The sequence below is a fragment of the Aquarana catesbeiana genome, linkage group LG09 (genome assembly GCF_042186555.1).
Source record: "Aquarana catesbeiana isolate 2022-GZ linkage group LG09, ASM4218655v1, whole genome shotgun sequence".
Lineage (NCBI taxonomy): Eukaryota > Metazoa > Chordata > Amphibia > Anura > Ranidae > Aquarana > Aquarana catesbeiana.
In genome coordinates, this window is record NC_133332.1 from 214,850,013 (window position 1) to 214,876,561 (window position 26,549).

General features: G+C 44.6%; 1 protein-coding gene across 3 annotated transcripts in view; it reads right to left on the minus strand.

The window, feature by feature from the left end:
• The window catches only part of CAMSAP1 (calmodulin regulated spectrin associated protein 1), a 130,941-nt gene that overhangs the window by 53,348 nt on the left and 51,044 nt on the right, over nt 1-26,549 (minus strand). For all 3 annotated transcript variants that reach the window (XM_073599690.1, XM_073599689.1, XM_073599688.1), the window contains exons 4-5: nt 1,426-1,587; nt 1,141-1,221 (exon numbers count right to left, since the gene is read on the minus strand). In XM_073599690.1, coding sequence (XP_073455791.1) covers nt 1,141-1,221; nt 1,426-1,587 — 243 coding nt within the window. The remainder of the gene's footprint in view (nt 1-1,140; nt 1,222-1,425; nt 1,588-26,549) is intronic.

Below are 26,549 nucleotides of genomic sequence, written 5' to 3' on the forward strand. Positions count from 1 at the left end.
ATTGTAAGCATTGTGATGCAACGCACTGCTCCCTGCCGGAGCTGACACTAACGCAAGCCTGTACAGTAAAACGCTGCATTTTACCATGCATGCTGGGTGAACTTAGCCTTAAAGTGTTTCTAAAGGCACTAAGATTTTTATCTTAATACTTAAAACTTTGCATTAGGATAAAAAAAACCCTTCAGTGTGCAGCAGCCCCCCCTCATCCTTACCTGAGCCCCATCTCAATCCAGCGATGTTGCACGAGAGCACTGGCTGTCCGGGACACTCCCTCCTGATTGTCTGAGACACAGCAGTGGGCGCCGGTGGCTCCCGCTGCTGTCAATCAAGTTATTGAGCCAATAAGGAAAAAAAGAGGGGGTGGGGCCGAGCCACGGCTCTGTCTCTGAATGGACACACAGAGCAGCAGCTCAACTTGGGTGCCCCCATAGCAAGCTGCTTGCTATGGGGGCACTTGGCAGGAGGGAGGGACCAGGAGCGCTGGCGAGGGACCCAAGAAGAGGAGGATCGGGGCTGCTTTGTGCAAAACCATTGCTCAGAGCACGCAAGTATAATAGGTTTTTATTTTGTTTTGTTTTTTTGTTTAAAAATAACAAGACTTTAATATCACTTTAAAGAACCAAGCAGACATTCAGAGCTACAGTAAAGCGAATTCAGATGGATTGCTAGTGTTCTTCCAGACAGTGTATTCCAAATCAAAGTGCAGCCACAAGAAAGCATACTTTCCCTTACAGTAAATCTGTCATAAAAGAAGAGCCTGCCACTGCTGACTTCTGAAAAATCTAGTTTCCAAACTGGTTGCTTTAACCCAGACTTCAATAACTTCTATACCAGTAATCTGGAAAAAGGATATGGAACAGAATAATCAGAGCCCTGATCTGCATCCTTATTCTGTGTAAATGATTCCAATTTACGAAGCCAGAGGATCAGCATGACAGGCAACTAGTGTTTTCAGAAAGACAAATAAGTAATGAAAGCCGGTTGGATTTTTTGCCAGTCTACATTACCATGATTCTCAGCAATGCAGAGGTGCAGAAAGGGCACTGAACTCACTGCTAATCAAAACTCTCATTTTCAAACACCAAATTTCTTGTCATAGCCTTCCAATGCAGGACGATGACAACAGCATTATAGGAATACCTTTTGATGACTGGGGCTCTCAATTATCTGCTGTTTTAATCTTTGCTCCTTCTCCAGAATCTCTCTCATTTTCAGGTTTACCTATAATATAAACATTTTTTGTCATTATACATTTATATGGCTTGGACATATTCAGCAGTACTGTAGGAGAACAGTCATCCATTTACAACAGTCTCTGTGCCAAGACAGCTTACACACCAATGTCCCATCACTATCACACACTATTATTAATCACTTATACGGCTCTCCATATTACCCCTCACAAACATTCAGATAGTCCCATACCTTATTAATCCAGAAAACCATAGCATCTTCCAAATCATAGGGAAGCTCTTTGGAGGCGCTAAACGTAGAGAAACGCTTGACACTTGCAACTACTTTCTCAATGCTGATCATTTCCACAGTATATGCCATCATCAGGGCATCTATCATGGACATGTGGGCACTCTGAAAATGAAAAAAAACAGCATGAGCATATTTAAAGAAGAACTCCAGGATAGTGATACAATTTGCACATTAGACCTGTGTAGTTTGTTAAGCAAAGCTGCTAATGTGATTAGGATTTAAAAAAAAAAAAAAATAAATAAATAAATCGCAGTGTACAAAACTCGCCATTTTAAAAATCAGTGACATCTCTTTACATGGAATTTTCTCTATCTTTGGGCTCCAGGAAGGAATCTCTGAAATGGCGACATCATTTGCTGTGTCTGTCACCACATACTAAGACTTATAGTCTTAGCATGTGGTGACAGACACAGGAAGCGATGTCGCCATTTCAGAGATCCCTCCTGGAACCAAAGGATAGAGAAAATTATGTCATGCCCTGAGATTTAGAATCTGAATGGGTGGCAGTGTGGGTAGGACGGTGGGTGGATCAAAGTCTCAGACTCCTGGTCCAATCCACCCACATTCTGAATGGGCAGAAACGTGGGCAGGACTGAGAGCGTGCATGGGAGGAATCAGACTCCTTGACTATGTTGTACAGTGAGCAGATCAGACCAGGAGTTTGGAACCATTGTGTCCGCCCTCTGCAGCAAATCACCTTACCACTCTTCACTGAGAGCTACAGGGGGAATGTACAAGACTGGTGGTCAGGGGGATAGAGAGCACAGAGGCCTCCGGTCTTATGCACAGGATATGAGGGGAACAGAGGGCACCACACAGTATAAAGAAAGCTGGATTTCTAACTTCCAAGGAGACTGTCCACTAAAGCACAAAATTATTTGAAGGTATAGGATTATATACAGTGAGGGAAAAAAGTATTTGATTCCTGCTGAGTTTGTACCTTTGCCCACTGACAAAAATGATCAGTCTATAATCTTAATGGTAGATTTTTAACAGTGAGACAATCAAAATATCCAGAAAAACGCATTTAAAAAAAGTTATAAATTGATTTGCATTTTAATTCGTGAAATAAATATTTGAAACCCCATCAGCAAAATTTCTGGCTCCGAGGTGTCTTCTATATAGATAAGGAGCTGAGTATAGGCGTACTCCTAATCTCAGGTGGTTACCTGTATAAAAGGCAACTGTCCACAGAAGCAGTCAGATTCCAATCTCTCCACCAAGACTAAAGAGCTGTCCAAGGATGTCAGGGACAAGATTGTAGACCTACACAAGGCTGGAAAGGGCTACAAGACCATCGCCAAGCAGCTTGGTGAGAGGGTGACAACAGTTGGTGCGATTATTCGCAAATGGAAGTAATCACAATATAACTGTCAGTCTCCCTTGGTCTGGGGTTTCCATGTAAGATCTCACCTTGTGGAGTTTCAATGATCATGAAAATGGTGAGAAATCAGCCCAGAACTACACAGGAGAATCTTGTCAATAATCTCAAGGAAGCTGGGACCATAGTCACCAAAATACAATTGGTAAGACACTACACCGTGAAGGACTGAAATCCTGTAGCGCCCGCAAAGTCCCCCTGCTCAAAAAAGCACATGTACAGGCCCGTCTGAAGTTTGCTAATGAACATCTGAATGATTCAGAAGAGAACTGGGTGAAAGTGTTGTGGTCAGAGGAGACAAAAAATCAACTCGCCGTGTTTGGAGGAGGCGGAGGAATGCTGCCTATGACCTCAAGAACACCAGCCACACCGTCAAACATGGAGGTGGAAACATTATGCTTTGGGGGTGTTTTTCTGCTAAGGGGACAGGACAACTTCACCTCATCAAAAGGGACGATGGACGGGGCCATGTACTGTCAAATCTTGGATGAGAATCTCCTTCCCTCAGCCAGGGCATTGAAAATAGGTTGTGGATGGGTATTCCAGTAGGGCTGAAACAACTAATCGATTAATCGACAACTAATCGATTATGACATTAAATCGATTACTATTTTCATAATCGATTAATCGGCCAGTAACATAATGGAGTTAAAAAAAAAACTAAAATGAGCCCTTTATAGTAGAAAAGAGCAAATAATCGCTACTGCAAATATTACTTTCACAGTTCTACACTAAAAAAAAATAACCCCTTACAGTAGTGATTATCTGCTTTTTTTGTACTATAAAGGGCTAATTTTAGTTTTTTTCACCCCATTATGTTACTAAACGTCTTAGACCTGGTTCACATTTATGTGTTTTTTGGTGCTTTGTGCAGAAACGCACTACAGTTCATTCACATGGTTTTCTATGGGACACATTCACGCAAAACGGTGCTTTTTTGGTTCAATATACTTCAATGGAGAAGCTGTAGAAAAGCATGTAATGTGTTTTTGCAGCAATATGTGTTTTTTAATCTGCCCAACAACAAATTGGCCAAAAAAAAATGCAAAAAACGCAAATCGCGGCAAAATCACGTGCACAAAAATCAAAATGCACAGCAAAAAGCACTGCAGAAACAGATGAAAAGCATACTGCATAGGTGTGTACTGAGCCTTATGCTGGTCACACCGATCAATTTTCAGACGAAAATATTCAGACGGAAAATCTTTGTACATTCACTGACTGAAAGAACGAACGTTCTTAAAATTACATTTTTTTTGAAGGAAGACATTGTTTTTGTTTTTAATAAAAAAATTTGATCCCCGAGTCTGATATTTACCAGATTCACCCTTTAATAGTATATACGGTATCTCTCTCTTCTAATAGTGTATACAGTATATCTCCTCTAATAGTATATACAGTATATCTCCTCTAATAGTATATACAGTATATCTCTTCTGTCTGTTATTCTCAGAGTGGATTCGATATTTTGCTCCCTAACTATATAGTTGGTTATTTATATTTACCACTGTATAGAGATATATAAGAATACATTTTTTTTTAAACTGTACACATTAACTAAATTATACACCACACTTTTTGTTAAGGTTATTAACCGAATAGATTATTCGAAACAATAATCGGCCAACTAGTTTAATTATGAAAATAATAGTTGCAGCCCTATATTCCAGCATGACAATTTCCAAAACACACGGCACATTAAGGTCCTGGTGTGGCCTATCCAGTCTCCAGACCTTAATCCCATAGAAAATATGTGCAAGAAGCTAAAGGTTCGAGTTACCAAATGTCAGCCTCCAAACCTTAAATGACTTAGAGAGGATCTGCAAAGAGAAGTGGGACAAAATCCCTAATGAGATGTGTGCAAACCTGGTGTCCAACCACAAGAAAGGTCTGACCTCCGATTGCCAACAAGGGTTTTGCCACCAAGTATTAAGTCATGTTTTGCGAAGGGGTCAAATACTTATTTCACTCATTAAAATGCAAATCCATTTATAACTTTTTTTTAAATACGTTTTTCTGGATTTTTGTGTTATTATTCTGTTTCCCACTGTTAAAATAAATCTACCATTAAAAATTATAGACTGATCATTTCTTTGTCACACAGGCAGTGTGTCATTTCTTTGAACACACAGGCTCACTGATTCAGGGTCAGTGTGAGTGCTGACACTGTGGAGAGCAGACCTCTTGTGAAGCAGCTCCGGCCACCCAGCTCCGGCCACCCATCCTTGGATTCATCCCGGACTCCCCCAGCATAAGTGCACCGGGACCCCCCCTCCTATCCGTCACACCGTCCATACCATCCGGACGCCGCGTTCAGCAGGCCGGCCACTCAGGCCCATCCCGCAGGACACTCCACGGCTCTGGCCTAGCTCCGGCTGCTAGCCCGGCAGCGCATCACTGCCTCTCCTCCCACAACTGACAGGCAGCCCGACCGGCGGGCCCGCGCTCCCCCCTCCTGCTCGATCCATCCTCACCAGACCTATCCGCCCACCATCACCGCAGACAGGCCGGGTAACAACACTAGGACAGCCCGTGGCTCGGGCCTAGCCGGCGGCCATCTTGGTACTCCCTAGCGCCGGACAGCCCGCGGCTTGGGCCTAGCCGGCGGCCATCTTGGTACTCCCCAGTGCCCGGCCAGCCCGCAGCCATCTTGGTCCTCCCTCCTGAGGCCACTAGCACTCTGGCCACGTCACCTCCAGGTTGACCCACCATCCCACGGACCCCTCTGTCCTAGCCTACTCTCCCCCCCCCCCCCCCCCAGGACACCGCTGCAGCCTAATCACCCCGTTCTCTAGCCACTAGATTCGGGGGCAGACCACGGCTGCGGCCTGGCTCCGGCCAGCCAGCCACCTCATACCCCTCCCACTCTCCTCCAACAGAGCCCCATGCCCTTCCACACCTGGAATCACCCCCTCCTGCTACTGGACCTCACTGCAGGGGCACTGGTTATTCACCGGAGGCCAGTCCACTTTAGATCGTCCTAGACGCAGCCACTGCACCACCCCACCAGTAAGTAGTGGTCAGACCACCCCCCTGTCTTTCTTCTGGACTATCCGCACAGGTAAGTCCACAAGGGTACACCAGCAGTTGATCCAGGGGCCCTGAGTCCGATCGCCCCTCAGGGGGTCAGGAAGGAATTTTTTTCCTCTGCTGCACAATTGTCCAACGCAGCTAGGGGTTTTTCGCCTTCCTCTGGATCAACAGGAGGGCGGTAGGCAGCCCCTCACCTCCTCCAGTACTTCCGCACCAACATCCAGCCCGTCACCCACACCACTCCAGAAGTTGTGGCAGCCATCTGATCCCTCCGTCCTCCAACAAGCTCTTCATCGCTACATCAGTACCATCATTAGATCACCCTTCCTTCAAGCAACTCTGTCTTCCTCACCATGTGCAACTTCAAATACACAGCAGACGCCCTCCACAGGCTAAGAAATACTGCCTCAACTTTACCAACCGCCACTCAAAAAAAGACTAAAAAAAGAACAATTACTAAGGACCAACCCACAATCAAACATCAAATACAGGGAGACTCCGATCCAACCTCAACAACTAGCATGCGCCCTGATCAACACCAGATCTGCAGTCAAGCACAGGCTGGAAATCCACGACTTTATCATCGAAAACAACAGACTGCCTCTTCATTACAGAAAGCTGGCTAACATCCGACTGCAACACCATCCTAACTGAATTGGTGCCTGAGAACTACAGTATCCTAACTGAGCATAGAATAGGAAAAAAAGGAGGAGGCCTAGCAGTGATCTTCAAATCGCACCTTGGGTTCACCAAACCAACTTTACAGAACTCAGTGCCTTTCATGGAAACACTCTCACTGCATCTTCAAACAACACCTCAAGACACCATTCACATACTACTATGCTACAGACCACCTGGACCAAAGACCAATCTCCTTACTCCACTCACTGAATTCTTTTCAATACACACCCTGAAAACCAAAAACCTTCTGGTACTTGGGGATTTTAACCTCTGGGCAAACTCTGCCCAAGACTTTATCGCAACCGCCTGCGTCAACCAAATGGAAGAACTAGGTCTTCAACAGCTGATAAATGCTCCCACGCACGGTTCAGGACACACTCTAGATCTCATCTTCAAACAGAATATGGACATCAACATATTTGACAACACTCCACTACCATGGACGGACCACCACGCTATCAAATTTAAAATCACCACTAACACCACCCTCCAAAAACAGAAACGCGCAACACCACACTGGAATAGATCTCAGAAGAAACTACACTCCGAACTCTTCAAAACTACATTATCAAACAAAATAACCTTGCTAAACTTAAACCTCTCAACGGAACAAACACTCAACTCCCTAAACAAGGTGTTACTACAAACAGCAGACTCAGTGGCGCCAAAACGCAGAACACTCGTCCGCAAAAAAAACTCGAGATGGTTTAATGGCACTCTCACCCTACTCAAGCAAGAACGTAGAAGAGCTGAAAGAGCATGGAGAAGAAATCCTACCAAGGAAAACCATACTAACTATAAAGCACTCACTGTGAAATACCACAAGGCAATCTTCAAAGCCAAAAAAGAACATTTCTCGGACACCATCTCAACTGCCTTAAACCGTCCGCGTCGCCCAGTCAATGAACCCAACCTGCTTAGAGCCCCCAGCAAACGATACTCAAGAATTTTGCAATGAGTTATCAAATTTCTTCATCGACAAAATCGACAACATTCGGAAATCAATTCATCAGAAAATAACAACCAACCTCACTCAACCAAAGCAAAAAGAGGATATTGGTACGAACATCACACAACCACCGAATTTCTCTTTTTCCCCAATCACCACTGACATGACTAAAAACATCATCAGAAGCCTTCGAGACAGCACATCACCAAACTACATCATTCCCATAAAACTCCTGAAAGAATGTTCCGACATCTTGGCCCCTACCATAACACACCTCATAAATCAATCGTTCAAAGAAGGGACTGTGCCAACCACCCTCAAGCAAGGCATCGTCAAACCCCTGCTAAAGAAACCCAATCTCGACCCTACGGACCCTAACAGCCGCAGACCGATAACAAGCCTCAACACCATCTCCAAGATTATGGAGAAAGCAGTAGTACATCAGCTACAACGCCACCTGGACACACACCAACTCCTGGACCCTCTGCAATCAGGCTTCCGCCCAGGCCATGGCACAGAAACAGCACTTCTCAAAATATGGGACGACGCCCTTGAAGCAGCAGATGACGGAGAATCGTGTCTCCTGGTACTGTTAGACCTCAGCGCAGCATTTGATACAGTGGACCACAATACTTTACTTGTCCGCCTCGCAGAAGTAGCAGGAGCTACAGATTCTGCTCTAAAATGGTTTGCATCCTTCTTAGAGAATCGCTCTCAAATAGTGAAACTAGGAGCATTCACCTCGGAAACCCGGGCAATCTCCTGAGGAGTCCCTCAAGGCTCACCCTTGTCACCAATGCTATTCAACATCTACATCCGCCCACTCCTCAATATCATCAGAAAGACTGACCTCTGCTTCCACTCATACGCTGATGACACCCAAATCTACTTCCGCATCATCGGACAAAAAGACCATCATCAGCAATTAGAGAAATGCCTCACTTTAATAGATGACTGGATGACCATTAGCTCCCTCAAACTCAACGGTTCAAAAACAGAACTTCTTCTCCTACACGCTAAAAAAAAATTCCAAAAAACTAAGACTCCGTGGACACCTCCCACCATCTTAGGACAGACCATCTCTCCAAGCACCAAAGCCAAGAGTCTCGGAGTCATCTTTGACTCAGGAATGACAATGGATGCGCAAATAGGATCAGTAGTTAGCGGATCCCACCATCTCCTCTGCCTGCTACGTAGACTCATCCCCTTCATCCCAGAAGAGGACAAAGTGGAAGTTGTTGGAACAATCATCAATTCCCGACTCGACTACGCAAATTCGCTCTACGTAGGATTACCCCAATATCAGCTTGCGCGCTTACAACTCATCCAAAACACGGCGGCAAGACTGTTAACAGGAAAAAAACCCTGGGAATCCATTTCCCCATCCCTAAAGAGGCTACACTGGCTAACCGTAAAGAATCGGATCACATTCAAGACCCTCTGCCTTACCCACAAATGTATACAAGGAAACGCTCCGCTATATCTCCGGGAGAAGATAAAACACTACACACCTAATCGCAGCCTTCGATCAGCTAACCAAACCCTCATCATCATTCCCAAATACCGCTACAAAGCAAAGGGAGAGCGAAGATCGCAGTCCAAGGACCTCGGCTATGGAACGCTCTTCCAACCTACATCCGCATGGAAGAAAACCATCTGGCCTTTAGGAAAAACTGAAAGACCTTCCTTTTCTAAGAAGCGGACAACAGAGAACGCATCTAGCGCCTTGAGGCGATTCAGTACGCATTTGCAGCGCTTTACAAATCATTCATTCATTCAGTGGGCAAACGTACAAAATCAACTGAGGATCAAATACTCTTTCCCTGTATCTATATAACATAAAATTTCTGCCCGGAGCTCAGTTTTAAGCAATCAAGCTAAGTTATATGGCACAAGAAATTTAGCAAGCTATAAACCCATGTGTATACAGTATGTTAGATTGAAAACCCTGTTTTAATTCTGCCTATTTGTTCAGTGCAGTATAGGCTGCGTGGAAAGAAGTCTACTACTAGGCAGGAGCCATTTAGTCTGATCAGCAATTCTGGCTGGTGTACAAGGGATGGAGCAGATCTCAAACCATTACATGCAACAAAAACATAATAGAAAAAAAGCATAAAGATTCTTTAGGTAGAACTTCAGCCAAAAGTGTTAGAGCCTCTGGCAGTTTTTTTTCAAGGCGTGTCCTTTTTGGGTAGATATAAAGTATAAAGCCCACACAACATGTGACATAATAATGTGAAATGGTCATCTAAAAAAACTACTTTATATAACAGTGTATGTATATAGGCAGTTCTGAAGGCATACCTAATAAAGTGGCTGGCTAAATATCCACACACACACAGTATCTCACAAAAGTGAGTACACCACTCACATTTTTGTAAATATTTTATTATATCTTTTCATGTGACAACACTGAAGAAATGACATTTTGCTACAATGTAAAGTAGTGAGTGTGCAGATTGTGTAACAGTGTAAATTTGCTGTCCCCTCAAAATAACTCAACACACAGCCATTAGTGTCTAAACTGTTGGCAACAAAAGTGAGTACACCCCTAAATGAAAATGTCCAAAATAGGCCATTTTCTCTCCCCGGTGTCATGTGACTCAGTAATACAAGGTCTCAGGTGTGAATGGGGAACAGATGTGAAATTTGGTGTTATCGCTCTCACTCTCTCATATTGGTCACTGGAAGTACAAAAGGGCACCTCATGGCAAAGAACTCTCTGAGGAACTGAACAAAAAGAATTGTTGCTCTACATAAAGATGACCTAGACTATAAGAAGATTGCCAAGACAATGAAACTGAGCTGCAACACAGTGGCCAAGCTCATGCAGCGTTTAACAGGACAGGTTCCACTCAGAACAGGCCTCGCCATGGTAGTCCAAAGAAGTTGAGTGCACATGCTCAGCGTCATATCCAGAGGTTGTCTTTGGGAAATAGATGTATGAGTGCTGCCAGCATTGCTGCAGAGGTTGAAGGGGTGGGGGGGGGTCAGCCTGTCAGTGCTCAGACCATACACAGCACACTGCGTCTGCATGGCCGTCGTTCCAGAAGGAAGCCTCTTCTAAAGATGATGCACAAGAATGCCCGCAAACAGTTTGCTGAAGACAAGCAAAGGAGATGAATTACTGGAATCATGTCCAGTGGTCTAATGAGACCAAGATAAACCTATTTGGTTCAGGTAGTGTCAAGTGTGTGTGGCGGCAACCGGGTGAGGAGTACAAAGACAAGTGTGTCTTGCCTACAGTCAAGCATGGTGGTGGGAGTGTCATGGTCTGGGGCTGCATGAGTGCTGCCGGCACAATGGAGCTACAGGTCATTGAGGGAACCATGAATGCCAACATGTACTGTGACATACTGAAGCAGAGCATGATCTCCTCCCTTCAGAGACTGGGACGCAGGGCAGTATTTCCAACATAACGGCCCCAAACACCTCCAATACCACTGCCTTGCTAAAGAAGCTGAGGGTAAAGCTGAATACACACTACACAACTTTTGTTGTTAGATTTCCTTTTGATTTACCTTCAACCAGGGTGGATTTGAATTTAAATCAAGTTGATTTAAACTAAGATTTAAAACACTAGTAAAAAGGCTTGATTTAAATCTACTCAATTTAAATCATAATTTTTAAAGAGCAACTTTCATCTCTGTCCTGCAGCGGCTCTCCCTTTGACCTGCTGTTGACTCACCCACATTCACATTCACTTTTTTTTGGGACGGCTGGTGATGCGGCAGTGACACAAGGTGAAGGAGGTGGCGGCAGCAAGTGAGTGGATGCCCGCTGCTGCCATGATGGATCTGAAATGACAGTTGCCCTTTAAATGTAAGGACTCGTTCTTGCAGGTAGTTATGCCACTTTCACATTGAAACAGCGACCGTGTTAGCGGTAAAGCACTGCTAGTTTTACCGTCGCTTTTAAGCTCTGCTAGCAGCCGAAAAAGGGTTAAAAGCGCCCGCAAAAGCACCGCTGTTGAAGCGCTTCGGCAGTGCTAGCCATCAATTTCAATGGCAGGGGCATTTTGAAAGCGCTGTATTCAGCGCTCCTAAACCGCCTGTAAGATGCTGCTTGCAGCAGGGCTGTTTTTTGGCCTAGGCCGAGAAGACCTAGGCCCAGGGCGGCACTTTGCGGGGGGGGGGGGCGGCGCATGAGAGAAAGCCCCCCCACCCGTCTTCCCTATTCCCGGCTCCCGTGGCCGCACCCCCCCACACATATGCAGCCCACGGTGGCTGGCTTGCTGTAGCGGCACCGCTGTGTATAGGCGTGCTTGGCAGAGTGGGGGGGCGTGACTCACGCCCCATAAGCGGCCGATGACTGGCGGAGGTGGAGCCTTATGCTCCGCCTACCCTCCTCCGCACTGCTTTCCTTCTCCTCAGCACTTCGGGGCGGGGTCTGGCTTTGACGTCAGGAGGAGGAAAGAGAGAGGAGCACGAGGGAAACCCCCAGGACTACAGCAGGTAAAACTGATTGAATAAATTATATCCATGTTATGGGCACAGTAGCAGTATTTGATGGGTACAATGGTGACATTGGCAGCGACTGATGGGCACAGTGGCAGCGACTGATGGGCACAGTGGCAGCGACTGATGGGTTACAGTGAGGCTGCAATTGATATCTTTTTTTCTGAATTTTTTAGTTTGTTTGCGCCCCCCCAAAAATGTTAAACACCAGCTGCCACTGGCATGTGCAAAGTTTTCTATGCATGCTAAAATCAATGCAAACCCATTAAACTGTCCACATTTAGTAAAAGTGCATTAATATGCAGATCACGATATTGCAATAAAGTCATCAATGCAAACTCATTAAAGAGGAGTTCCGGGGGCGTGGCTTGGCAATGGCGCTGGGAGGCTGCTTTCTCTGGGAGCTCCGTGCCTCGTTTGGGCTGAGAACTGGACCTAGCGCACGTACCGGCTTAAAAACTACATGTCCATGACTAACAGACCTCCGGGATCACCCGCAGCTAACAGAACCGCGGACATTGCTGCCTATTTCCTACGGAATTCGGTAACTCCGTCGCAGGCCCCGGAGTCCAAGATGGCGCCGACACGCACTGGCAATGCAGGCACTGCATCGCTTAAGAAGACAGGCAAGGGGCTCCCTAATGCCCCACAAGGTAATGGGTCTCTTTCTAACAGACCAGACTCCCCGATCCTGTCCCCAGAAATCCCAGGGACCGATAGCTGCTCAGCCATTCAGTCTGCTAACACTCAGGAGCAATCACTCCCTGAATGTTGGAAAGAGATAATCGCCCTCCTCCCCACTAAACAGGACATCACTGAATCTGCAGCTTCTATTGTGAATACCCTGTCTAAAGAAATTCATGATCTGCAGCAGAGAATAGATACTGTAGACTCCAGGGTATCAGAGGTAGAAACATCTACTTCCCTGCTGGAGTCAAGAATGTCAGACATGGAAAAGGCTCATGTGGATTATAAAAGGCGCTTGATCCTGATGCAACTTTCAATAGATGATGGCGAAAATCGCAGCAGGAGAAACAACATCAGAGTGCGCGGCCTACCTGAAGCCACTTCAGGTGGTGACCTCAGAGCAACGATTGTGGCCATATTCAATCGACTACTGGACAAGCCCCCTACAGCGGAATTAGAACTGGACCGTGTGCACAGCGTGCAGGGTCCTAGAGGAGGAGATGATCTCGCACCAAGAGACGTATTGGCGAGAGTTCACTATTACACAATCAAGGAAGAAATATTGAGAAGGGCATGGTCCCAGGGCCCCTTGGACTTCGATGGTGCATCGGTGCAACTTTTCCCGGATCTATCGCGGCTCACCCTACGCATGAGAGGCCAAATGCGAACATTGCTAGAAGCAATCAGAATGACAGGAGCCACCTATAGATGGGGCCACCCCTTCCACTTGATCGTACTGAAAGGGAACAACTCTTTTGTGCTGCGTTGGCCGGACCAACTTCCGGACTTGTTCAGGTTCCTGGCGATCCCCGGGTTCTCGGTACCCAACTGGTTGGACTTCCCGATTACCTTCAATAGTTCGCGATCTACATCACCAAGACCTCAACGAGCCAGCAGACGACAACGGCGCTCAAGATCCAGGATAACTTCAAGAGACAATCCTACCTCACCGGAGTCTTAATCGATCACACTGGCACAGAAGGGCTACTTACCGAGAAGCAAGAAGGGGACTTCTGAGGCCCCCAGAATCCTAGACCACTCTGATATCCTTTTTTGAACTCATAAAAAAACCATTAAGTTTTATGATTAGGTCATGAAGTGCCTAAGGGGTATAGTAAGTGTATGTTGGAGGGACTTTTAACCCCTCCGTGAAAAGATGAAGTGCCTTGAAATAGTGTTTTGATTTAAATGTAGCGGAGGCGTCTTGCCGCACCTCCCCCTCATTGCTCCACAGTTTGTTAAGGGCATTTTTGTCACCCTTTGTTATTTTTCCCTTTTTTCCTGTTGTATATGGGACATGAGGTGGAGGTGTAGGGGGGGCCCTAATTTAAAAAGGCATGGAATCGTGTTTAGTATACTACCCTCTGGCAGCAAGCCAAGAATGATAGTTGCAATACTTATACTGTATTAGGAATGTTGGTTTACATAGATTTCGTAGTTGATATACATGTCATTGTAGGCGGTTGCATACACACAACCCGAGGATCTTACAACGTAGAATCAAAGTTGTTTATGGATTTTTATTTTTTATTTTTTTTTGTTTATAACGGTAACAGTCTGGTATTGCTCATCATGCCGGTTCTCTGACGACACGTCTCCCGTTGTGTCGCAGAGTCTAGTCTTCCACACCCACTAATAGGAGGCGCAAATTTGCGCAAGGCTTAATATAAGCAACAGTTGGATAACTAAATTATCCTTCCTAGTCTTTTCCTTCATCTTTTTTCATCTCTACTTCCTCCCTTTTTCCTATTTGCTGCCCTTCCCTTCATATCTAGTCTTCCCTTCCCACCCCTTCTCTTTCTCTTTATACCCCCCCCCCTTTACCTCTCTGATTTTTTTTTATTTTTTTATTTTATCCTCCCCCGATTTGTTATTGGTGCGCGACATGGCCCCCCCGAGAGGGCCTCCGGGCCCACACAATAGAGGGGAGATAAAATTTACCTCCCTCAATGTCAGGGGCTTAGCTACACCTGAGAAGCGCTCTAGACTACTCTCAGATCTCAAAAAAACACGCACACAGGTGGCGTTCATCCAGGAAACGCATTTCAAGCAGTCGGCAGTCCCCAGACTCCGTAACAGGGACTTCCCCAATGTGTACCACGCTCCCTCCCCTCTATCGAAATCAAAGGGGGTCAGCATATTGATAGCCAGATCACTGCCGTGGACGCTGTTAGAAGAAAGAGCTGATCCACTTGGCCGATACTTGCTCCTAAAAGGCAAAATCAGAAATACCACAGTGACCCTAGTAAACGTCTATTTCCCTAATTCTGACCACCTGTCTTTTCTGCGATCTCTCATTCCCTTAATTTTAGATTTCCGGGAGGGTTTGTTCCTGATGGGCGGAGATTTCAATTTTGCTCCAGAACCACTATTAGACGTATCGAGAGGGGCATCTCATTTATCTTTTTCATACCTTAAAAAACTCAAGGTAGAACTGACCAACTTACAGTTGGTTGACCCCTGGAGGATCATGCACCCTGGAGAGAGGGATTTTACCTACTTTTCTGTGGTACATGGTACATACTCCAGAATAGATTTCTTTCAGATCCACCATAAAGATCTACCATATGTCACCGCACCCCAGATTGACTACATTTCCCTCTCTGACCATGCCCCCACTCATGTGACCCTATGCTGGGATACGGAACTCAGGTCCCCGCCAACCTGGAAACTAAACGAGTCACTACTACAAATCCCCGAGGTACGTGAACAGATAAGCAGGACACTGACCAATTACTTCTCAGAAAACACAGACCCCTCGTTGTCCCCAATGACAGTGTGGGAGGCCCATAAATGTGTAATAAGGGGGGAATTAATTAGAATTGGGGCAGCAAAAAAAAGAGAAAGGACTAAACAGATTGACCGTTTGATCTCCCAGGTGCGGGCTCTCGAGCTGCTTCACAAGAAGTCCTTGGCTGAAACACACCTACAGGCCTTATTAACCTCCCTGGCGGTATGATTATTTCGGATTTTAGGTGCTGAAAGCGGTACAATTATTTTGCATGGAAATTTGGCGTTTTATATTGTAGGCCTGTAATTCTTAACAATAACACACTTAAATCTGTCCAAACAAGAGACTAGTAGATATCCCGGGTATGATAAAGTTTGAAACACAAAAACATAAATTATAATATAATAAAAAAAAAATAATAATTAAAAAAAATAAAAATAAATAGTAATAAAATAAATTTCCACACGATTCACTATCGCTCAATTCTGCAAGTGTTCTAATTTACTATCGCTGTTTTCTAGCTGGTCTAAAGCCATTTTTGACGTAAAGGGACACTTTTTGGTTGCTATGGACAATCTCCAGTTTCCAGGCAGAAAGAACAGTATATATATAATATAAAACTGCATGCAGGGCATGGGCCAGAGCACTGGGGACAAAGGGATGTGAAATCATTTCATACAGTACTGTAATCTGTAAGATTACAGTACTGTATGTGTTATGCTTTTTGCATTTTTTTAAATTTGCCGCCAGGCTCCGCCCCCGTGCGTCGCGCCGCTCGCAGGGAACGGAGCCTGGCACGGAGAGGCTTCGGAGGAGGACGGAGCCCTCGGACACTGCGGGTGACATCGCAGGATCCCGGGGACAAGGCAAGTAAAGCCGCCCCAGGATCCTGCAATGCGATCCCGAGTGTGGCTCGGGGATACCGCTAATGGTACTGAATTTTAACCCCGAGCCACACTCGGGAATACCGCCAGGGAGGTTAAAGGCCAGGGGTGAATTGAAAGACCTTTTGTACCATAAAACGGTACAAAATCTGGCTTGGGCTAGAAGGTCCATGTTCGAATTCTCCAACAAGCCAGGTACCATGCTGGCCAGACTCCTTCGTGGCCCGAGACTACGCACCTACATCCCCTCTATAGTGACCACGCAGGGATCTACAGTCCATACATCCAGGGATATTGCTAATGAATTTGCTGCATATTATCAACAATTATATAATTTACACAGGGGGGAACATGCTGAGCTTATGACAGAGAGGGAGGCGGCAGCGGGTGAATACATCAGGAATTCGGGTATGCCTACTTTGCCAGCTGATGTAGGAGACTCCTTTGAGGCGGACATCACCCCTGAAGAACTCTCCCTAGTCTTGGCTCAAACGAAGCCTAGGAAGGCGCCCGGGCCAGATGGCTTCACCCTGACTTACTACCAGACCTTTGGGTCTAACTTATCGACACACTTTCTGAAAGCCTACAACGCACTAAAAGAGGGGAACTCCAACATGGTAGACTCCCTTCGGGCATTTATCTCTTTGATCCCAAAAGAGGGGAAAGATTCTAGCCATTGCAGTAATTACCGCCCGATTGCCTTAATAAACGTAGATCTTAAATTGTTCTCCAAAATTCTTGCTAACAGAATATTGCCGCATATCCCACATTTGATCCACTTTGACCAGGCAGGGTTCGTGCCACTGAGGGAGACGACAATACCATAAGAGTCCTCAACCTCATACATGAAGCGAGGTCCGTCAAGAAGCCTTTTCTGCTCCTTTCTACGGATGCAGAAAAGGCATTCGACAGGGTGGCCTGGCATTTTATGCGGGCCACTCTGGAACATATTGGTGTTGGCCCAAACATGAGAGGCTGGATAGCGTCGCTATACTCGTCTCCCTCTGCGGCGGTACGGGTCAATGAGTGGAGGTCGGACTTTTTTGACATTTCTAACGGAACGAGACAAGGGTGCCCCCTGTCTCCACTGGTTTTTGACCCTTGAGCCGTTTTTGTGTAACGTTCGTAGGAATCCCAATATAACTGGGATCACGAAGTCCTCTGGACGTCACAAAATCGCGGCCTTCGCTGACGATCTGATTTTTTTCGTCTCCAATCCACAGATCTCATTGCCTAACATCTTGTCAGCTCTAAGGTTGTATGGCGAAGTATCAAATTTCAAGGTCAACTGTGCCAAGTTCGCAGTGTTGAATATCACAATACCAGTTACGGAAGCAGTAAATATGAGCAAATCTTTCCCGTTTCGATGGGCGGAGAAATCTATCCGCTACCTGGGGGTGGACATCACTCCGGACTTGGCACATCTGTACACAAGTAACTTCCAACCCTTACTCCAGAGACTTAAGATAGACCTTCAGACTTGGCACAAACTTACTTTGACCTGGTTTGGGCGTTGCAATGCCCTGAAAATGACGGCCCTACCCCGGGTTTTATATATACTTCAAACATTACCGATAAAGTTACCAACGACCTTCTTTAAGCAAATACAGTCTATCATGAGGGAGTTTATCTGGTCTCATAAATCCCCCAGAATAAACATGCAAACACTGTCCAGACCCAAGGAGAAGGGGGTATCGGTCTACCAGACATCTCCCGGTACTACCGAGCTGTACACCTTGCCAGGATTGTTTATTGGCATTGCAACAAAGATTCAAAACAATGGGTGGGAATGGAAATTGAGGACTCCTCTATCCCCTTGCTCTCGTCCCCGTGGCTCTTGTCCCCATTCCCAGAGGACCAGAAAACCCACCCGCTAATAGGAGCTACCCTCCAGGTAGCGAGGAAAATATTCCGTACTACGGACATATCACCGTTACCTTCCCCCATGACACCTATCATAGGTAACCCAGATTTTACTCCTGGACTTACAAGCCGTAGACTGAGACAATTAATTACTTCTGAGAAACAGTCTCTAGGTGAGGTTTGGCCCCAGGGGGAGCTTCCATCTTCTTCCACCATCTCTAGACTCACTGAACCTCCATTAGACAATCTCAGTATCATCCAGCTTAGACACTTTCTGCAGACTCTCCAGAAGGCTCCTTATGTCCCTTGGGGCCACACTCCTCTGGAATCCCTTTGTAAATCTGGGGAACCGATAAGACACGCACTCTCATTTTTATATAGCCTCCTCACTATTCAGGGGGAGGACAAGACTCCAGAGTTCCTATTGAAGTGGGAAAGGGACCTGGAGACTCAGTTTACCACACAACAAAGGGAGAAGGTCTTAGCTTTGGCACACAAGTCCTCGATTGCGAGCCATTATCAAGAATCGGGATACAAAATCCTGACCAGGTGGTATAGAGTCCCATATATGTTGCACAAAATGAATCCTACGCTGTCGGATAGGTGTTGGAGGTGTGGCACAGAGGTGGGAAATATGCTACATGTTTTTTGGTCGTGCCCGGTCCTGAGACCCTTTTGGGAGGAGGTGACTTCGACTATTCAAAGTTTGACCTCGGTCGAACTAAAAAGATAACCCAGCCGCATGCCTACTACACCTAACCACCAGACCTACTCGCAAATACAAGAAAACCTTGACAATGCAACTCCTGAACGCTGCGAGAGCCTGTATCCCCGTGTTATGGCGAGATCCCCTTCCACCTACCAGGGTCCTGTGGTATTCGAAAGTAAACTGTATCCTACGTATGGAGGAACTGACTGCAACTCTACAAAACAAGGAGGAGCAATTTATTGACAAGTGGAGACCCTGGAGATGTTTTGTTGGTACTAACACATATCTACAGGAGTTGGCACAAGCACAAACCCAGCCTACCTGAGATGGCAACCTCGTAGATATTAAGAAAACAGGCGCCTGTAATTACCCCATTGGGGTCCGGCAAGTGGGTATGACGGGGGGGCGGTGTCGCAGCCATTCCTTTCCATCCCTCTTTTTCTTGATCTCTCCCCCCCCTTCTCCCTTAGGCCTTCTTGTCTTTCCCTCTCCCCGCTTTCCCTTTTACTCTTTTCTCTATCCTCCCTTTTCTGTTCTTTTGTACTGATAAGCTCACCAGGTAGCCGTGGTGACGGCGTTAACGAATTAATGAGAATATTCTATTCACAGTGAGCAGGAAATACATACTCGCACGGTATTAGACACATTTGTCTTAAAATGATTTAAGTATTACATTATATTTCAATACTGTTTAAGATCTGTTCAAGACTTATGCAAGGAGGCCCATGTGTAGGCTACCTTGCTTTATGTTTAGGAATGATGTATAGTTGGCTGGTACACACATGTATTACCCCATTTGTTTAGTGGACAACTAGATCTTGGTCTTCAGTCTCAATCTACCTGATCCAAAACGTGTTAATGTATGAAAATGTATGACCTGCTTTATACTGTACTATGTACCTATGCCTTCTTTATAATAAAATAAAGGAATTTAAAAAAAAAAAAAAAAAAAAAGAGTTCCACCCCCACACCACCCTTCACCCCTGAAAACATTCAAACTCAGCAGCTACAAATACTGTAGCTACTGATTTTTAATATTGAGACACTTACCTGTCCAGGGATCCCGCGATGTCGACACCTCAGCCGATTTTCGTATTAGCTCTCGAGTTTTGCCACCATCATTCATGGTAAGGGAAACCTGCCGGTTCCCTACTGCACATGTGCGAAGCGCGTTGCACTTTCTGAATGGCCCAGTGGAGGAAGGGGGAGGGGAGGCCGAACTTCAGAGGGGGCAGCGCAGTCTCCCGAGAGTGGGGAAGGGTGCCTGTCAAAAACAGGTACCCGTTCCCCCCCCCCCCCCCCCGAAAGGTGTCAAATGAGCCCAAAGAGGAAGGGGTGTGGTTTACAAATAGGGTGGGTCTTGAACAGGAAGGGGTGTGGCCTCGGCAGGAAGGGGTGGGCCATATTTAAATTAGGGGGGTGAATGAGTTTAGTCAGGCCTAGGGCAGCACAAAACCTAAATACACCACTGGCTTGCAGGACTTTTTTTTCCTGTTCTGCAAGTGCACCACCCCAGTGTGAAAGCACTCAGGCTTTTACACTGGGACTGCAGAAGAGGCAGTTTACAGACGCTTTTTAGGCGCTATTTTTTCTGCCTGTAAAAGGCCTCAGTGTGAAAGTGGCCTTAGTGTGAAATTGTGTGAATGCATCAATGCAGTGCATGTTATATCAGCTTGCAGAGCTTGGATTTATTGAATGAGTTTACCAAAAATGTAAATATTGCAGCATATACAGCCTCATGCTATATAACTAAGCTTCATTTCATGCTGAATAAACTAAATTAGTAATGTATCTTAAATAGAAATCTATAGATAGATTTACTCCAAAAGCATTTTATTAAAATAAATTTGATTAAAAAAAAAAAAAAAAATCCGATTTAAATAAAAAAATCTGATTTTTTTTTTTTTTAATCATCGATTTTTATCCACCCTGCCTTCAACTATGTAGTGCAAGGGCCTGCCTGATTACATACAAATTGAAAGCATTTAGGTTTGACCTCATATTATATATGGTTTTGGTAAATCTAAAGGAAAAAAGTCTAAAGGAAAAAAGTCTAAAGAAAATTGTATAGTGTGCATCCAGCTTAAACTGGCCAAGCAAGTTTCCAGAGCTAAAACCTATTGAGCATCTGTGGGGCATCCTCAAATGGAAGGTGGAGGAGCGCAAGGTCTTCACCATCCACCAGCTCCGTGATGTCGTCATGGAGGAGTGGAAGAGGACTCCAGGGGCAACCTGTAAAGCTCTGATGAACTCCATGCCCAAGAGGGTTAAGGCAGTGCAAAATATTATTTTGAGGGGACAGCAAGTTTACACTAATACAAGCTGTACACTCACTGTTTTATATTGTAGCAAAGTGTCATTTCTTCAGTGTTGTCACATGAAAAGATAGAATAAAATGTTTTGTGAATACACACATATATATATATATATATATATACACACACACACACATACATATACACACACACACACACACACACACACACATATATATATACACATACTAGGGTTGCACCGATACTAGTACTACACGAGTACTACTATTGGTACCGATACCGAGTATTTGCACAAGTATCAGTACTCGTGCAAATGCACCGATACTTTCAGGCACGGTTCTTCGAGCTGTCACCCCTGTTGACAGCTGAAGTGATAAAGAAGTCTGGGAACTGGAGCTGTCAAAAAAAGCATACAGCAATGTTTATTGACAACATAGCTCAGCCACTGAAACACTAAAATAAAAAGAAACATCATGGATCATGGAATGAACAGAGGAACAAATGTTCCTCTGTTTAACCACTTATAAACCCTTAATTTACTCTAATTGGTCTTAATTAACTAACTCCATTTAATCATTTTCCTGATTTTTCTTTTGTTCACGTCTATTTTATAAATGATAAACAATTAAAACTTTTTTTTTGTTTGCTTTGTTAGTGAATATTTTTACACATATATTTACACATTTCACATTGAAAAAGCGCAAAATTAAAAAAAAAATCTATTTATTAATAACTTTTCAATGCTATATGTACCATTGCTGACAGCTGAAGTGTAAACAAAACAGTTGCGGTGGGTATCGGCGAGTACAAAAAAAAAAAAAGAAAAAAAAATGATATTGTTGCATCCCTAATACATACACAATAAATAAATATATACATACACACACACACACACACACACAGGAGATCAAAATTAGAGAATCTGTTATTTCCTAAATTTCGAGGTCACTGCTTTGTCCCATTTCAAATTATCTAAAACAGGAGTAAAAGAGCAGTTTTGTTAGGCATATTTCATGAGTTACATAAATTTTGAAGCACAGAATAAAAAAACTTCAATGAGATTTGAAAAAGAACATTGATCAAAATTGGAGAACACTTTCAGATATCTCCCAGTTATTGGTGTTAATCTGGCACCTTGTGCTAATTTCTTTAATTATCTGACAAACCCTATCTAACCACTTGAAGCCCACGCTATAGCCAGAAGACAGCTTAAATTGGTGGGAGGGCATACATGGAAGTCCTCCCGTGCTCACGCTGCCCAGGCGCCCCCTGCAGCGCACTCTGATCGCCGAGTCCTTGAGACTCATGATCAGCTGTCAGGCAATGACAGCTGATCACGTTTTGTAAAACAGAAGCTGGTAATACACCCCCCACCCCCTCACGCTGACAGCATAAAGAGAAAAAAAGAAAAGCCGATTACCGGCTCATGTAAAAAGGGAAACCGTGCCACACACCGACAGCTAGTGTTGCTAAGCAGTGCCCCCCTGTGCCACCTATCAGTGCCTACCAGTACGGCTAAATAGTGCCCAATGCCACCAGTGCAGCCCATCAGTGCCCATCAATGAAGGAGAAAAATTACCTGTTTGCAAATTTTTATAACTAAACTATGAAAACGTTTTTTGGGGGTTTTGTTCAAGATTTTTTTTTTTTTTGTTTGTTTAGCATAAAAATAAAAACCCCAGTAGTGATTAAATACCACCAAAAAAAAGATCCACTTGTGTGAAGAAACTTATACAAATTTCATATGGGTACAGTGTTACATGACTGCGCAATTGTCAAAGTGTGACAGCGCCGAAAGTTGAAAACCGGCCTGGGCAGGAAGGGGGAATAAGTGCCCAGTAGACAAGTGGTTAACTGGCAGGTTAACGTTCCAGTTTTCACTGACGTTGCAAGATGGTGAGCCGTTCTAAAGTGACTGAAACCCTCTGGCAACAGGGGGATGACCCTTTCAGCCATAGCAAAAGAAGTTTGTCATTCCAAATCTGTGTTTTCTAGAATTTTGGATCTTAACGTCACAAACTCATTCAAGTACCCCAAGAAGACTGGTCGTCCATGAAAGACAAATGCAAGAGGACAGGATAATGCACAGATTCTCAATGTGCAATCAGTTCAACACTGCAGCTGCGATTACTCGCCAGTTCAGCACTAAATAAATAGAGTAATGATCTGTCGCGCCGTTTAAGAGAATTTGGACTGAAAGCTCACTCTGCAGAGACCAAACCTCTCAGCAGAAAGAATCAAAAGGCTAGACAAACCTTTGCGGAGGAGCATGTTGTGTGGACAGAGAACTGGTTCAAAGTTCACTTTAGTGATGAAAGCAAGTTTAATTTATTTGGGTCCGATGGGAAACATTATGGTCGTCGTCAAACTAGAGAAAGACCGAACTCAAAGTGTGTAAAGAAATCAGTGAAAGATGGGAGGTGAAAGCGTCACGGTTTGGGGGATGTTTTCTGCAGCAGGAGTTGGGCCTCTTATACAGATACATGTAGAGTGAATGCAAAGGTTCATCTGAACTTTCTTTGACAACATGCGGTTCCTTCCCTGCGTTCATCACACAATCGGGCAGCAATTTTTATGCTTGACTGACAATGCCCCCTATCACACAGCAAAACAGGTAAAGCAGTTCCTTGAAGCTGAAAATATTGAAATAATGAAAAGGCCAGCCCAGAGTCCTGATCTAAACCCAATAAAAAACCTCTTGAATCCTTGGCGACAAAGTTATGGCCAAGAAACCCTATACAGCCACCAAACTGTGAAAGAAACTGGAAGAAGAGCGGAACAAAACCACACCAGAGCAGTGTGAGAGACTAGAGATGTCCTGTGGCTGCAGATGTGCTGAAGTCATTTAAAGCAAGAGTCTGTGCACTTCCTACTAATTGTTGATTGTTGTAATCTTTTTCTGTGCTACAGTCTGCTGTTCTCTAATTTTGATGGTCGTGTTGTCTACAAAATAAAAAATTGTGTTGAAGTACCTTGGTTATTTTGAAAAATGCATTGCAATTGTTCTCTCCAAGGATGTGGTTGGCCAAGAGCTGCAAAGCGAGTTTCCACCCAGGATGGCATCAGACTTGTTTACTTTAGGGTAGCCCAACTTCTGGTGCCCACCTGATGGTATATGTAGGACACTGCTGTGGCATTGTCCAACTGTACCCTAACTGGGTAACCCTGCAGAATTGAGGTCCAGTGTTGTAGAAGCAATCTAATGGCTGTCAGTTCCGTGTTGTTAATGGGAAGTTTTGACTTCTGTAGAGGACCAGGACACCTGGACAGTAAGGAGTTGTAAATGCCACCTCTTCCTGTAAGGCTGACATCAGTCGTCACCTATTTCCAGGGCATGTGAAGGACTTTTCCCACCTCTAGGGCAAGATTGGATCTCCACCAAATCAAAAAAACTTTGTCTAGCTGGACAGAAGCACAGGGACAACCAAGAACAGGGTTTGCTTGTTCCATATTAGGAGTATATTAAATTGAAGAGGTCTGGAGTGAAACTTGGAAAATGCCAAAGTGCTTTGAAACTGCCATCAAGGCAAAACCCTTATACAGAAGTGATTTGAGGGGTGATGTGTTGTAGGACTTTAGGGAAGCAACCTGGTCTTGGGAAAGAAACTCTGGCTTACGCTGTGTCCAAGATTAGACCCAGTTACTTCAGGTGTGAGGACTGAAGAGCAGACTTTGGAAATGTAATTGTCCAAGTCAAAGGTTTGAAGGAACTGAATTGTCTTCTAGATGTTCTAGGTGATGTAACCAAGGAGGGGGCTGAGAAATCCTTCAATAGATGTTTATCCTGGTAATCTGTGACATGAATGCTCTGAGTTAATAGAAAAACCAAAACCAGGGAAAGTAATTTGGTGAACACTTGGGTTGTAGGGGAGAGCCCGAATGGCAGTGCTACAAATTGGAAGTGCCATATGCACAAAACAGTAAAAGCCAGGAACTTGAGTAAGTACGCAGGGATACCTTGTCTTACTTTATCCAACCACTGGATAGACTGGAGGTCCAGGCTTCACCCATCACTGTGGGCATACCCCCAAGTCAGTCTTCAGGGTCTGGGAAACATAGAAATGGACCATGGCCCTCGACCTGTATAGCACTCTTCTGCTAACTACACACATTGCACTACATGCCAAGGCAAGCACTTAATCCAGGGTGCTTTGCCAGAAGTAAACATTTCAGACTATCCCCACACAGTGGGGTCCAGGTACATCCCCAAGGTAGACACTTAAGAGTAATCGATCTAGAAACTGCTTACTGCCCTGGGTTATCTAGCATTTACGTCTCGATAGAAGTTTGAGAGGAAAAAAAATAAATAAATAATGGTTAGGAGAAAAAAAAATATATATATATATTCTTCAGAGGAGAACAGTTCCATCACTTAAAAAGGGTATCTCCACTCCTGTGGGAAAAAAATAGCAAAAAAATAAAATAATAACATAAATGTATAAAATTGGGATTCAAGTCATATTGCAATTGAATGTTATTAAAAGTTACCTTTCCTTTTCAAATCTGCACCTCTGTAAAATGCAATGAAATATGGCTACCTAGAGGTGTTCTGTACACAGAATGTGTACAGAACGCCCCCCAGAAACATCATTTCCTGCTTGTGTTGGATGCAGACCCTGCAATTTTCCTCATTAAAGCCCTACAAGTGCAGCAGCTGATTGATAATTATAAAACCACTCCCATTAGATTCACTTACCACATGGACACAGATATCTTCAGAATACCAAAAGGTAGGAATCTGCAACAAAGTTTGTTAAAATCCTTGCAATGTACATAGATAACCCGGGGAGGGGGGGGGAGATTTTTTTTCTCAACAAAAAGGAAGTTACCCTTTAAGGACACTAGAAAAAAAATGAAGTCAGGACAGGGTTATAGGGTGCACTCTGGGGGCAGCCCTAGCAAGTGTTTTTACCAATCACATGGAAGTAGCTGCATAAAACTGACTGAATTCTGATCCGCCACAAGGGTGTTAAAGAGACTGTCAGTGGAGAAGAGTAACTGCTGCATTTATTAAAAGTACAGGAACCTAGAGGTGTGTGGAAATATCTTTTAGCAGCCTGCCAATCCTTCCTGTAATGGCCAAATTTAAGGACAGCCAAAGCTCAGGTAGTTTTACAGCTAAAGTTATCCATTAATGGCCACCTCCACTTAAAGCTTCAACTGTTACAGTTCTATATGATTGCTCAGCAGGTAGAGCAACATTACAATGTCAAATTAGTCACTAATGGATGGTCCTAAACCTATTTAAAAAATAAAAAGGGAAACTGCCAGTGTCACCTTCACTATGGCCTTTTGAGGGTGTTGGGAGTCGCATACACAGGGAAATCAAGCTACTGGTGCGCATGTGCAAATGAAAGTTATAGGGCTGCTGGTGTAAAAAGGCAACTTCCTTCTCTACTCACCAGCTGCACTG